At 42.7% G+C, this 14688-nt stretch overlaps 1 protein-coding gene across 1 annotated transcript in view; it reads left to right on the top strand.

Moving 5' to 3' along the window:
- prrg2 (proline rich Gla (G-carboxyglutamic acid) 2) overlaps positions 1–14688 on the top strand; it is a 90584-nt gene that overhangs the window by 36292 nt on the left and 39604 nt on the right. The window contains exons 4-5 of the mRNA XM_037688798.1: positions 3460–3493; positions 12772–12901. Of these exons, the coding sequence (XP_037544726.1) occupies positions 3460–3493; positions 12772–12901 (164 nt within the window). The remainder of the gene's footprint in view (positions 1–3459; positions 3494–12771; positions 12902–14688) is intronic.

A 14688-nucleotide genomic window follows, 5' to 3' on the forward strand; every position in this document is an offset into this window, starting at 1 on the left:
TATCAAACCTAGACTCTCGCATATAACATTCTCACGACACATGCATATATAGGGTCTGGAGTGGGCTCCCCATCCCGACGTCTTCCTCCACCCACTCCATCACACCACCACTCAAGCAGGGCCTTGGGGTTCAGGTGCACTACTGAGCTGCGGGGAGGATCCTCCATATCCGTGGTTCGTGGAGACCTGGGCCCCAATTTTATCAAACCTAGACTCTCGCATATAACATTCTCACGACACATGCATATATAGGGTCTGGAGTGGGCACATGGTGGCATATAGGGGGTGGGATGTGTAATCATTCTCACCTCCGGGACCTGTGCCCACTCTCATATGCAGCTTGTAGACATTTAGGGTTCTGGGCAAGGGTTGGGAGGGTGAACGGGCACTGCCTGCTCTCTGGGGAGGGGGTGGATCTGTGCCAGTCGCCGCCTCATCCCCCCATTTTAAACGCACTATATAACAACATGCATCAACATCTTATTTGAGTGGGAGGAGGGAGGAGTTGGGTCTTCCAGCTTTTCTTAAACCCTCATTCTCCATCTGAAATTTGGGGTCGGGGGCAGGGGGGGTTAGGCTACCTGGTTGGGGTCTGGGCTGTGGGTGGGTATTGGGCCTTGGGGGGGCGATTGGGGGTGGGGCTGGTGCGCCGGTTCTCCCTGGATTGTTTGGATCTTTTGATCAGGGTTCCTGGTTGCGATGGCCAGCCCTTTGGCTGGGGTGGCTGCCGGGTTCTGGCGGGGGGTTGGCTGTGGTTGTGTGTGTGTGGTCATTGGTAGTGCGTGGTGGTGGTCAGGGGCGTGGCTTCACTTCAACAGGGTGCTGACTGGTATGCCTGATGTGACATTCACGGTGGGGGGTGCTGTGTGTGTGGGGGAGTGCATGGGTGGCGTGCCGGGGCCTCTCCGGGCCTGTGGTGTGGGGCTGTAGGGATGCATTGGTGTGCTGGGCCGGCCTTCCTCAGCTGCTGCTCCCTGCTGCTCTGGCCCCCGGCTTGGGGCCGGCTTGCGGTCGCTGTCGGGTGGGTGGGGCGTATGGACGCCTGTGTGCCTGTTTATGTCTCAGGTTGGGTTTTAGGTGGTCCCCTCTCTTGGATCAGTTTTGGCCCCCCATTTGGTGTGTCGTGCTCCCCTCTGGTGGTGGGCCCCCCTGCCGCCGGTGCATTGGTGGCTCTCAGCAGCTGAGGCTGGGTGGTGGGCTGTGTGCGGGCCTGCCCTGGTGGCTGCCTGCGGGGGCCTGGGTGCCCTGGCTCTGTCGGGCCTCTGTTGGGGGGTGGTATGACCTCAGGACTCGGGGCTTGGTGTCCATGGCCGGATCCACTCTGGAGGGGCGGGTTGCCGGCAGGGCCTGTGTGTGCTACAGCCTCCTGGGGTTTCTGCATTGTGGTTGCTGGGGATCGCCTGGGGCTTCCCTTTGCTTCTCTCTCTGGGGGGTGCGTGTGTCCCTGTTTGGGGACTCCTGGAGTTTCGGGCTTGGGGACCGCTGTGTGTCTGTGGTTCCGGTCTTCCCTGTGTTACCTTCGTGTCCTGTGGGGATGGGTTTATGGGTCCCCACATCCACTATTGAACATTTTTATGGAGAAAACTTCTAGTGATAAGCATGCTCACACAGGTGTTTAGATTCAGGTGTTTATCAGATACACACTCAGTTGGGTTGTGGTGGCCACTAAATATATCTTGTATTACCATGTACTGTATAAAATACTTTCTAATGATGTTATAAGTATCATTATACAAGTTGTTTGCTGTTGTGGTTTCTCGGTTTTGTCGGGTTTTTTTTTTTCTCTTTCCGCAGGTCTAGAGGCAGACTTCATTGATGTTGATTTGTGTTCTCTTTATCCCTCTCTCTCTCCTCTATTCCTATCTCCTTCTTTACATTTTAACCCTTCTCTCACTTTCCTGCTTTGTTATCTTTGTTTTTTGTCCCCGTGTCCATTACATCTGGAACAAACCCAAAGCATATTCTAATAAAATTTAATTTATACATCAAGTGGAGCATTAAGGCCAGCCATAATGCTCTGCCTGTAAAAGTAAATCTGTTGGGCATCACTTTGACACTCAGACAATCATTCTAAGTGTCACAATGCCAGACAGGACAAGGGGGAAAAAAAAAAGTGTGTTGTGCATCGCTTTCAGCTACCACCACACCAAATTTAATCTCAGTAGATTTTAAAATAGCCGAGTTATCAAATTTTCTCTCTCTTAGCTAAGGCAGCCATCTTGGATATTTAATTTTCATTAGGAATGTATAGCAACTTGTTCTCAGCAAGGACCAAACCAAATTTCATGTCAATATTTCAAAGAATGACTGAGTTAGTCGATTTTGAGTTTTCTGAGGTAGCTGTGGCAGCCATCTTTAAACAAAATGGCTTCCAGTGTTTTGTTCAGAGACCTCTTCACTCTAGGTCATCTTTGTGTTGTAGTCAAGACCACCTAACCCGATACCAAGACTAAGACCAGAGTGTACCGAGACCAAGACAAGACCAAAACTTTTGGGGTCCGAGACCCAGTCGAGACCAAGACCCCAAGTCTATTTTCATAGTGACAGTTTTAACAAATATGTAAAAAAACATATGTAACTTATAAAAATATATTTTTATAAAAGTTACATACTGCAACTTTAAGGTTGCTTTTGAATGAATGTATCAGCTTTTATAAAATTTCAAAGCTACATAACAAAAAAAATCATTCAGTGATTTTTGTACAACAATTTTCATGTCATGTGACCCACTGACCCAAAACTTATGTTAAACTACTCTACTAGACCTGACAGACGAGGCACCCATATTTAGTTCTCTTTTTTTATTTTATTTTTTTTATTTTACATAATTTATTTGTTCAAAAATCATAGTTTTCACTCATTCACTAATTTCACTAATTAGATTAGAAAATGAGAAATACATGATGGTGTCTTGTGTGTCAGGTCTATGCCTAATGGGCATAATAGACCAGATCATTATCATTATGTGTACGATTGACTAAATATTAGACATTTTGTGTTTTCTAAGGTCAGTTGGTTGCTGCAGCCATCTTCAAGCTGACTGTAAAAGTTTATCAGTTGTAGACGTACACTTAAAATGATTACTTTCTGCAAGTTTCATTACATTTTGTCCAATGATTCTTGAGCTATTTTGCTGATGCATGCAAGAAAACACACATACACACACAGCGGAAAATATAATTGCCCACCTTTGCATTTTGGCAACAAAGCTAAACATAATCAAGCAGTGAACTAAACATGAGTGAAAAAGCTGCCAAAATTCAAAGACAGACTTTAAGAAAGCCTAAAGAACGCCCAATCAGAAACATTTTAAAGTATCGCCAAGTCTGTCTCTTTGGAAGAAAAGCACAAAGAAAAGAGGGTAATTTCAGGTCTTTGCACAAAACTGTATCTGGAAAAAAAAGCAGACTCTGAAAGAACCTACCTCACTGAGTCATCTTTTCTTGCTTCTATTTCCAGAAAGCTTTTTGGGACCAGTATGTCAAAGATCATGGTAATAAAGCAAAACACACTATTCCTCAAACATACAGACCTTTGTGATGAGACAGTTCTTTATATCGATGTATTATAAATTTTATTTTTATATTTTTTTGCGGGGAGAACACACACTGAAAAAATTAGATCTAGATAAATTATGTTATCTGTAAAAAAAAATCTAGTATGAATAATGAATGCTAAATGACTGCTGAAATTTGCTGAAGAAGCTAAAATTCAGTTGTTAAAATTACAAAAGCAGAACATAAGCTAAAATAGACATAGGATAAAATAATTAAATCAATAGCTATGATGAGCAGAATGCATTAAAATGAGAAAAAAAGCTAAAAGCATCAGAACACAAGCTAAAAATTAAAAGCAATAACTAGTTAATTTAGTAAAACATGATACAAGTAACAGAATGGTGTCAAAATAGCAAAACAGACGCCAAAATTAAAAAAGGGAAAACGGTAACCAAAAAATAGCAAAGCAGATGGCAATAATAGCAAAGCTGCAGTAAAAATGATCAGAACAGACGTTAAAGCCAAAATTAGTAAAACAAAGACTTAAATTAACAATACGGAAGCTAAATGTAGCAAAACGGATGCTAAAATGAACACATCTGTATCTATCTATGTAAACTATTTGCTAAAGTTAAAATCAGCAAAACATTAGATAAAATTAGCTAAACTATTATCTCATGCAGAAAAATATCTAAAATAAGCTACTGTATTTATAGCTAAAAACTAAAAGTACCAACTTGCTTGCTAAAACAGAAAAGACAATTAAAAAAATAATAAATAAAATAAAATTGAGCAATTCTGGTGCAACAACTTTTAATGCCATCAAGCTGAAGAAAAAGGCCTTTAGGGTTTGGCTGACTTGAAGGACTCCTGAAGCAGCTGATAGGTACATTGTGGTTCGAGCATGGGAGGAATTCGAAGGGGCCATGGAGAAGATCTTTTGATTGGCCTTGAGGACGTTCTGGCAAACCATTTGATAACTCAGACAGCCTTTGTTTGAGTGGGAAACTGTTGAATTGAGCTAGGGATATTGTCAAATGATGGAAGGAGAATTTGAAGGATCTGTTTATTCTGGAAGGTCCACCTTTGAGGAGGCAGAGTCTTAAGACATTAGGGAAGATGAGATGATTATTATTGCTGAGGTCCACAAGGTAGTTAAAAAGTCCCTGGAGGGAGGGTGCCAGGTCTCAAATTAGATTTGTCCTGAAATGCGCTGGGTATTGTGTGACTGTCATGGTTGACATGTCTCTTCAATGTCACATACAGGACTGGGACAACACTTGCAAAGTGGCGGACCTGGATGGCGGTACCGATTTTTACAAAGGGGGGCTGTAGAATAAATTTCAGCTATTGAGGGATCACACAGGGGCGGCTGTGGCTGAGTGGTTAGAGTAGTCGTCTTCCAATGCAAGAGTTGGGGGTTCAAATCCACCAGCAGTCACATGCCGAAGTGTCCATGGGCAAGACACTGAATCCCTCATTGCCTCCAATGTGTGTCTCATCGGTGTATGAATGTGATCTAAAGCTCTGATCAGTCTCTTAGAATGATTTGTTCAATTAGCTTTGTAGAGATCTGGTAGAGTGCTGTATGAATGGGTAAATGAGGCACAGATTGTAATGTAAAGCGCTTTGAGTATCTTGATTAGATAGAAAGGTGCTATATAAGTACAGTCCATTTACACTTCTCAGCCTCAGCCTCCCTGGAAAAGTTTACTCTAAGGTGTTGGAAGGGAGGCTCCAATTGATTGTCAAACTTTGGACTCAAGAAGAGCAGTGTGGCCTTGTCCTGGTTCTAGAACAGTGGACAAGCTCTTTACCCATGTTGAGGTGCTAAAGAGGTGATGGGAGTTTGATTTTTCAGTCTACATGGGTTTTGCATATCTGGAGAAGGTTTATGACCATTTTTCTTGAGGTTTTATGTAGGGGGTCCTTCAGGAGTATGGTGTTCCGAGTCACTTGTAAGAGATGCCTGTTCCCTGGATAACCAAAGCAGGAACTGTTTCTGCATCCTCAGCACAAAGTCATGCTCTTTCTCACTGCTGGTCAGACTCTGCCAAGGCTGACCCTGGTCTTCGATTTGTCTGGGGGTGTTCATAGACAAGATCTCTAAGCAGAAAGTAAGGTTTCAGGTTCGGGGAGCTCAGCATCTTGTCTTTGCTTGATGCAGATCATATACAGGTGCTGGTCATAAAATTGGAATATCATGAAAAAGTTTATTTATTTCAGTATCTCCATTCAAAAATGAAACTTGTATATCATATTCATTCATTGCACACAGACATATATATTTCAAATGTTTATTTCTTTTAATGTTGATGATTATAACTGACAACTAATGAAACTCCAAATTCAGTCTCTCAGATAATTAGAATATTGTACAAAGGTTCAATATTGAAGACACCTGGTGCCACACTCTAATCAGGTAATTAACTCAAAACACTTGCAATGGCCTTTAAATGGTCTCTCAGTCTAGTTCTGGAGGCTACACAATCATGGGGAAGACTGCTGACTTGTCAGTTGTCCAAAAGATGACCATTGACACCTTGTACAAGGAGGGCAAGACACAAAAGTCCATTGCTAACAAGGCTGGCTGTTCACAGAGCTCTGTGTCCAAGCACATTATTAGAGAGGGGAAGGGAAAGATGTGGTAGAAAAAAAGTGTACAAGCAATAGGGATAACCACACCATGGAGAGGATGATGAAACAAAACTAATTCTAAAATGTGGGGAAGATTCACAAAGAGTGGACTGCAGCTGGACTCAGTACTTCAAGAACCACCATGCACAGATATGTGCAAGACATGGGTTTCAGCTGTCACATTCCTTGTGTCAAGCCACTCTTGAACAAGAGACAGCGTCAGAAGCGTCTCGCCTGGTACTGCTGCTGAGTGGTCCAAAGTTATTTTGATGAAAGTAAATGTTGCATTTCCTTTGGAAATCAAGGTCCCAGAGTCTGGAGGAAGAGAGGAGAGGCACAGAATCCATGTTGCTTGAGGTCCAGTTTCAAGTTTCCACAGTCCGTGAAGGTTTGGGGTGCCATGTCATCTGCTGGTGTTGGTCCACTGTGTTTTCTGAGGTCAAAGGTCAACGCAGCCATCTACCAGGATGTTTAAGAGCACTTCATGCTTTATGGAGATGCAGATTTAATTTTCCAACAGGATCTGGCACCTGTTCACAGTGCCAAAGCTACTAGTACCCGGTTTAAGGACCATGGTATCCCTGTTCTTAATTGTCCAGCAAACTCGCCTGACCTTAACCCCATAGAAAATCTATGGGGTATTGTGAAGAGGAAGATGTGAAATGCCAGACCAAACAATTCAGAAGAGCTGAAGACCACTATCAAAGCAACCTACTCTCATAACACCTGAGAAGTGCCGCAGACTGATCGACTCCATGCCACACCACATTGCTGCAGTAATCCAGGCAAAAGGAGCCCCAACTAAGTATTGAGTGCTATACATGCTCATTCTTTTCATGTTCATACTTTTCAGTTGGCCAACATTTATAAAAAACAATTTTTATTGGTCTTAAGTAATATTCTAATTTTCTGAGATACTGAATTTGGGGTTTTTATTAGTTGTCAGTTAATCATTAACATTAAAATAAATAAACATTTAAAATATATCAGTCTGTGTGTAATGAATGAATATCATATACTTTGTACAAGTTTCACTTTTTGAATGGAATTACTGAAATAAATCAACTTTTTCATGATATTCTAATTTTATGATCAGCACCTGTAGTTCCGTTTGTCTCTTCAGGCCATGACCTACAGTGTGCACTGGGTTGGTTCATGGCTTAGTGTGAAGCAGCTGGGATGAGCATCCACTCGAAGTCTGATTCTCATCGGAAAAAGGTGGAATGCTTCTTTTGGTTCTGGGATGAGTCTCTGCCTCAAGTGGAGGAGTTCAAATATCTGGGAGTCTTGTTCACCAGTGATGATAGGATGAAGCAGGAGATGAATTGACAGAGTGGGGCCTCATCCACAATAAAAAGGGTGTTGACTTGATTAGTCATGGTGAAGAAAGAGCTGAGTCAAAGGGTAATGTTCTTGATTTATTGGTCCATCTACATTCCAACCCCCACTTATGGCTATGAAGTTTGGATTATGACTGAAAGAACACCATCCCAGATTTAAACGGCTGTCATGAACCTCGCAGAGTGGCTGCTTCAGCCTTAAAGATAGAGTGAAGAGCTCCATCATCCAAGGTTGGCTCATCATTGCTGAGTTGTAAAAAAATAAGACTGAAGGTCTAGTATTCTTCAAATGAATGCACATCACCCATCCTTTAAAAAACTTAAGTCTGGTCCTCTGGACATTCAAAAAACAAAACAAAGCAAAACAAACAAAAAATGTAGAAACATTTTGTCTTTCTTCTGAAAGACTTCTTCAGTCTGAGGTGCTGTATTCAGCTCAGTCTTATAAATAGTACCTTCTCATAGTGGATCAACCAGTTTTCTGCTGACATCCAAAACCAGCTGCTCACATGAACAAGGAGGACCATCAGCCTAACGATGGATCATTAGCACACTGATGGCTGTTTACTGTTCACAGAGGGCTGAGTGATACTAGCAATCACAGCATTGTAAGAGGGGGACAATTGAACACGTAGGCCTCCACCCCTGTTTAATGATGGACGGTTTCTTTTCACAAAGATGGCCTCCTTTACTCCTCTCTCAAACCATCGTTCCTCTCTATCCAGGATGTGAACATCTTCATCCCTGAAAGAGTGACCGCTGGCCTGGAGATGAGTGTAGACTGCAGAGTACTGGCCTGATGATGTTGATCTTCTGTGCTGGGCCATCCTTTTGGCCAGTGGCTGTTTAGTTTCCCCGATGTAAGACTGCTCACAGCCCTCGACACTCAACAGCATACACAATATTACTCTGTTTGTGCCGGGGGACTGGATCTTTGGGATGAACCTTTGCTGTAATGTATTTTGGGGTTTAAAAGCCACTGGGACGTTGTGTTTAGAAAAACAAACATCTCAGTTTCTCTGATACTTCCGCAACATACGGAATGACCACTGGTCTGGGTTCCTCCTTTTCACCTGACTGGAGTCCGGTTTGGGTTTCTTCTCTGCTTTCATGAAGGCCCAGTTAGGATATCCACATTGCTCTAGAGCCTGTCTTGTGTAGGATTTCTCCTTCTGCCTGGCTTCTGAGTTAGTGGGGACGCTGTTTGCTCTGTGGTACAGAGTTCTGATGACTCCTAACTTGTGCTCCAAAGGGTGATGGGAGTCAAACTGCAAATACTGGTCTGTGTGGGTGGGTTTGCGGTACACCTCAGTTTGCAAATGTCCTCTATCAGAGACTGAGACCTCACAGTCAAAGAAAGCCAACCTGCCATTTTTTACATCTTCTCGTGTGAACTTGATGTATTTATCCACAGAGATGATGTGATCAGTAAAATGTTGGACTTCCTGAGATTTAATTTTAACCCAGGTGTCGTCAACGTACCTGAACCAATGACTTGGTGGTGTCCGTGAAAAGGACGTCAAGGCTCTTTTTTCTACTTCCTCCATGTACAGGTTGGCCACAATAAGAGAAACTGGAGACCCCATAGCACACCCATGTTTCTGCCTATAATATTGCTCCCCATAGGTGAAGTAGGTTGACTGCAGGCACAGTTTCAAGAGTTGACACAGTTGTTCTGTGGAAAGTGTGGTCCTACTGCTCAGAGTGGTGTCTGATTTTAACCTTAAACTGACCACCTCTACTGCCTCATCAACAGGAATGCACGAGTGACGTGACATCAAGAGACCATTGTTTCATCAGTCTCCATGATGACATCCCTCAGCTTATCCACAAAGTCCATGGTGTTCTGTATGTGGTGTTCTGAGCTGCCAACTAAAGGGATGAGTAAAGATGCCAGATATTTGGAAACATTGTAGGTGACAGAGTTAATCATGCTGACAATTGGTTTTAAAAGGTACATCTTGTTTGTGAATTTTAGGTAAATGTAACGAACCACCTAACGGTTGGACCAAAAACACCACACAAAAAGTCAAAATTAAATTATATTTATTTTCAAGGTGAAGTATAGCAGATTGGACCGATTCTGGCTTCTGGATCAGGAACGAGTCTATGAGACAGAGATCGGTTAGTGGTCGTGCAGGAGATGATGGAGTGCAAAAGTCAGAATGAGGAGGACCACTAACCGTCTCAGATGAGCTTGAAGGTTCTGGAGACTGACGAGGTCCAAACTGATCCGGATTGCTGCAGGAGAGGCTGAGTCCGGTGAGGAGCTGCAACCGGCCGCAGCAACAGGTGGGTGGTGAGTCCGTTGAGCAAAGAGATGTGGTCACACAAGCCAGGGTCCAAAACTGGAGAGCCGAAGACAGGAGGTACCGGAGGAAAAGACGAAGAGGCGTTGTCGTGCAGGCGAAGGTCAGAACCGAAAGCAGAAGATGTAATAATCCAAAGGGTCGAGCGAGAGAAGATGTCCAGGTGAGTCGTGGGTCTATGAGCCGGGAGGTCAAGCCCAGAGGGGAAAACAAGAACCAGGAGCAGAACAGGAACAAGGAGACAGGTAAACTATAACAAGGGGACACAAAGGCTATGGGGAAACAAGGCAGGATCATAAACGCGAGGTATTTACTTGCAGCGAACTGTTTTCAACTACCGGGCACCAAAGAGGAGAAAGAGTGCAGCTTTTAAAGGGTGAGAGAGACAGGTGCAGCCAGTTGAGTTCAATCAGCTGCTGCTGGCTGCAGTGAAGACAAAACTAAACAACCGCAACATCACCCTCAACCAGCATGCAAAGAAGACAAACTAAAACTCACGTACACAAAACATTACCAGAGCGGACAGAATAAATGAAACTCACAGAAAAGATCTATAGCAAACTTTAAAGAGTGATCAGGGTGACAGAAAATATAATCTATGGAACGTGATTCGTGACAGTAAACCATACAGACTAGGTGTGGACTCCCCTGGGTACAGTCTGTGGTACAGAAAATGGCCTTGTCCTGCTTCAAAATTTTCAGGCAATCCATCAACTTCTTTTTGTAACCACTTCCTGGATCTCTTTTCAGCAGTTCATAAGTGTTTAAGTCACTAAGGAGTTTCATAACTTTCTCATGATAGTCTTTCTGGTTCAAAATCCTTTATAATTTAAAATCAATTATTTTCTAAACACAACGTCCCAGTGGCTTTTAAACCCCAAAATACATTACGGCAACGGCTGGTTCATCCCAAAGATCCAGTCCCCCGGCACAAACAGAGTAATATTGTGTATGCTGTTCAGTGTCAGGAGGGCTGTGATCAGTCTTACATCGGGGAAACGAAACAGCCACTGGCCAAAAGGATGGCCCAGCACAGAAGATCAACAACATCAGGCCAGGACTCTGTGGTCTACACTCATCTTCAGGCCAGCAGTCACTCGTTCAGGGATGAAGATGTTCACATCCTGGATAGAGAGGAACGATGGTTTGAGAGAGGAGTAAAGGAGGTCATCTTTGTGAAAAGAAACCATCCATCATTAAACAGGGGTGGAGGCCTCCGTGTTCAATTGTCCCCCTCTTACAATGCTGTTATTGCTAATATCACTCAGCCTCCTGTGAATAGTAAACAGCCATCAGTGTGCTAATGATCCATTGTTAGGCTGATGGTCCTTCTTGATCATGGGAGCAGCTGGTTTTGGTTGTCAGCAGCAAACTGGTTGATCCACTACGAGAAGGTGCTATTTATAAGACTGAGCTGAATACAGCACCTCCGACTAAAGAAGTCTTTCGGATGAAAGACGAAACGTTTCTACATTTTTATTTGTTTGTTTTGGTTTGCTTTGTTTTGTTTTTTGAATGTCCAGAGGACCAAATTTAACTTTTTTTAGATTTTTCTACCTGGATTATTGAGCATGCATCAGGATATCACCCATCCTCCTTTCATGTTCAGAGTTTTAGTTGCAATCTTACAAAGTCTTCAAAGTAAAGGCTGGATGACCCCTCGGAGACTTTCATACCAAATTTTTGCTCAGTGATTGTAAAATTGAGTTAAAAGGATTTTTTTGTTCTTATACTGTCCATCTTTGTCTTTTTCTTGTGTTCAGCGTCTACTCTGCCTGCTTTTTGGTTTCTGGTGTATTTTTGTGGGAGGCTCCACATTCAGGCCTGATAGTCGGCCTAGGCCCTAACTCGGACCCTACAGCATCTGGGATGTTTTCTGTGTAAAAACATTTTTACAATCAGTGCTGTGTTTACAGGGAAAATGAAAGACTATGTTTCTGAGTGGACTCCTCCTCAGTTTTTCCTTTTACTGAGTGGACAACAGCAGTCTGTTGCTGTTTTAAATCTAGTACCCACACAGTTTCACGCAAAGTTGCACCTTCTTGCACATCGCTCATTTAGACCAAGCTAACAAAGACCATAGAGTATGCTTGGATGGAGAGGAGTGAGCGATTTGCATGTGAGTTTAGAGTAAGAAGCGTTAAAAGCTTGGACTTCTGTGGGCAGAGAGATAGAACTGGCCATCCATTTACACTTGTATTTTGAAAGTTTTGTGGAAATGTGGTGCATTATGTAAAGACATATATGCTCCAAAATGTTGGTAAACTTGTCTTCTAAACCAGTTTTATTCAATGCAACACGATTCATTGGATGACATTTAAAATTTAGTTGCCATAATAAGCAGCTGCAATTAAAATCAAGACTTCCCACTTAAAATAATTCTGCTCAATCACCCAAAATAAGATAATCTAAAGAAATTGTACATTTTTGCTGAGTTTCATTCAAACTAAAAGCAAACTTGAGATATTGCATTTTGTGTAAAACTCCAATGTGAATGCTGACATTTGTAGAAGAAACTGTGAAAGCTAAAACAGCAGAACACAAAGAAAATGCTAAAAAAAAAAACGGAGCAACACAATAGCCCAAAGCCAAAAGTAACAAAACAGCAGCTAAAATTTTAAAAAGTTGCAAAAGTTTAACCAAGAGATAAAAATAGTCAAATGCTTGCTAAAATCTAAAAGTAGCATGAGAAGACAAAAATGCAACAAGTATACTACAAAGTAGATGTATAGTACATGTAAAAAATGAACTATTTTGAAAAAAAAAAAAAAGTTGCAAAAAACTGGTTATAGCACCCATCTCCTGAAATATGGACCGTGGAAAAGATAAAAGCTTTAAATAGCCTGAAGCATGCAGGAGTGACTGCAACAAATTTATGACAAAACAATAAAAGTAAAATTACAAAGCTAACAGGAAGCAGCCATTGGTGCAGTGATTTCTGCTGAAAGATTGATTTGTGTTAGAGACCAACTTTTTTGATTATTTTAGAACCAACTGCATCCAGAGTGGACATGTCCGGTTTGGTGGCGGGAATCTTGGCGATCGTAGTGACAGCAATTATTGCCATTGTGCTGGGAGTCTACTGCTACAAAAACAAGAAAAAGACAGGAACGGCCCGGTAGGTTTCCGTTGTAGAAACATTTTTCATTAGATTACAAGATTAGAAGAGGAAGGATTTTACAGTAGTTTCAGGAAAATGCTCTTTGATTTCTACTGAGTTTTTTCAACCATCAGATTCTTCACACAATTTTCTGACTTCTTATCAAAGCTGTGACATTTGAATAAAAGAGAGTTCAACTCAAGAGGCCAAAATTAAAAATGATCAAAAAACAACCTTTGTTTTATTTAATTTTCATTAAAAAAGCATGTTGATTATATTTTTGGCCAAATATTTATGTAGTGTAAGTATTTATGTTTAAAAATAACTTGTCTGAATATATTTTCAGAACAGAATTGGCTGGAAATGAAAATTTAAAATAATTTTCGGTTCATGTCTTATGTCTTTTTAATATATATTTTGTTACTATTACACAAAGTAAACTTTGTACAAAAAACCATCAAAACAGCTGAAAACATAACATTCATAATTGACAAGAAAAAGACGGGAACGGCCTGGTAGGAGGGGGCCAGTGGTGGTCTTGGCCATCAAAGAGTAATCTTTGGCCACCCCCATCATTTGAGGAAACTATATTTTTAAGCTATAATAAATAAATAAATAAATAAATAAATGTGTGTGTGTGTGTGTGTGTGTGCGTGCGTGCGTGCGTGCGTGCGTGCGTGCGTGCGTGTGTGTGTGTGTGTGTGTATATATATATATACACACACAGAGTAGGGTCAGTCGGATAGTCGAACCTCGGATTCAGGAGGAGCAGTGCGATTTCTGTCCTGGTCGTGGAACACTGGACCAGGTCTACACCCTCAGCAAGGTCCTGGAGGGTGCGTGGGAGTTTGCCCAACCAGTCTACATGTGCTTTGTGGACTTGGAGAAGGCGTTCGACCACGTCCCTCGGAGAACCCTGTGGGGGGTACTCTGGGAGTATGGGGTACCAGGCCCTTTGATACAGGCTGTTAGGACCCTGTATGACCGGTGTCAGAGCTTGGTCCACATTGTAGTAAGTCGGGCTTGTTCCCGGTGAGAGTTGGACTCCGCCAAGGTTGCCCTTTGTCGCCGATTCTGTTCATAACTTTTATGGACAGAATTTCTAGGTGCAGCCATGGTTTTGAGGGGATCTGTTTTGGTGGCCTTAGGATCACTTCTTTGTTTTTTGCAGATGATGTGGTCCTATTGGCTTCATCAGGTCGTGATCTACATCTTTCTCTGGAGCGGTTTGCAGCAGAGTGCGGCCGGGAGGAGGATCAGTTCCTCTAAATCCAAGGCCATGGTCTTGAGCCGTAAAAGGGTAGAGTGCCCTCTGCGGGTCAGGGAGGAGGTCCTGCCCCAAGTGGAGGAGTTCAAGTATCTTGGGGTCTTGTTCATGAATGAGGGGAAAATGGAGCGGGAGATCAATAGGCGGATAGGTGCAGCATCTGCAGTGAAGCGGGCGCTGTACTGGTCTGTCGTGGTAAAGAGAGAGCTGAGTCAAAAGACGAAGCTCTCAATTTACCAGTCGATCCACGTTCCTACCCTCATCTATGGTTAGGATGCCTCCTGGATGCCTCCCTGGTGAGGTGTTCCAGACATGTCCCACTGGGAGGAGACCCAGTGGAAGACCCAGGACATGCTGGAGGGACTATGTTTCTCAGCTGGCCTAGGAACACCTTGGGAGTCCACCGGAGGAGCTGGCCCAAGTGGCTGGTGAGAGGGAAGTCTGGGCCTCCAACCTGAACCTGGATAAGCAGAAGAAAATGGATGTATAGGTGTGTGTATATATATATATATATATATATATATATATATATATATAT

Source organism: Nematolebias whitei, chromosome 15 (assembly GCF_014905685.2).
Source record: "Nematolebias whitei isolate Nwh7 chromosome 15, NemWhi1, whole genome shotgun sequence".
Classification (NCBI taxonomy): domain Eukaryota; kingdom Metazoa; phylum Chordata; class Actinopteri; order Cyprinodontiformes; family Rivulidae; genus Nematolebias; species Nematolebias whitei.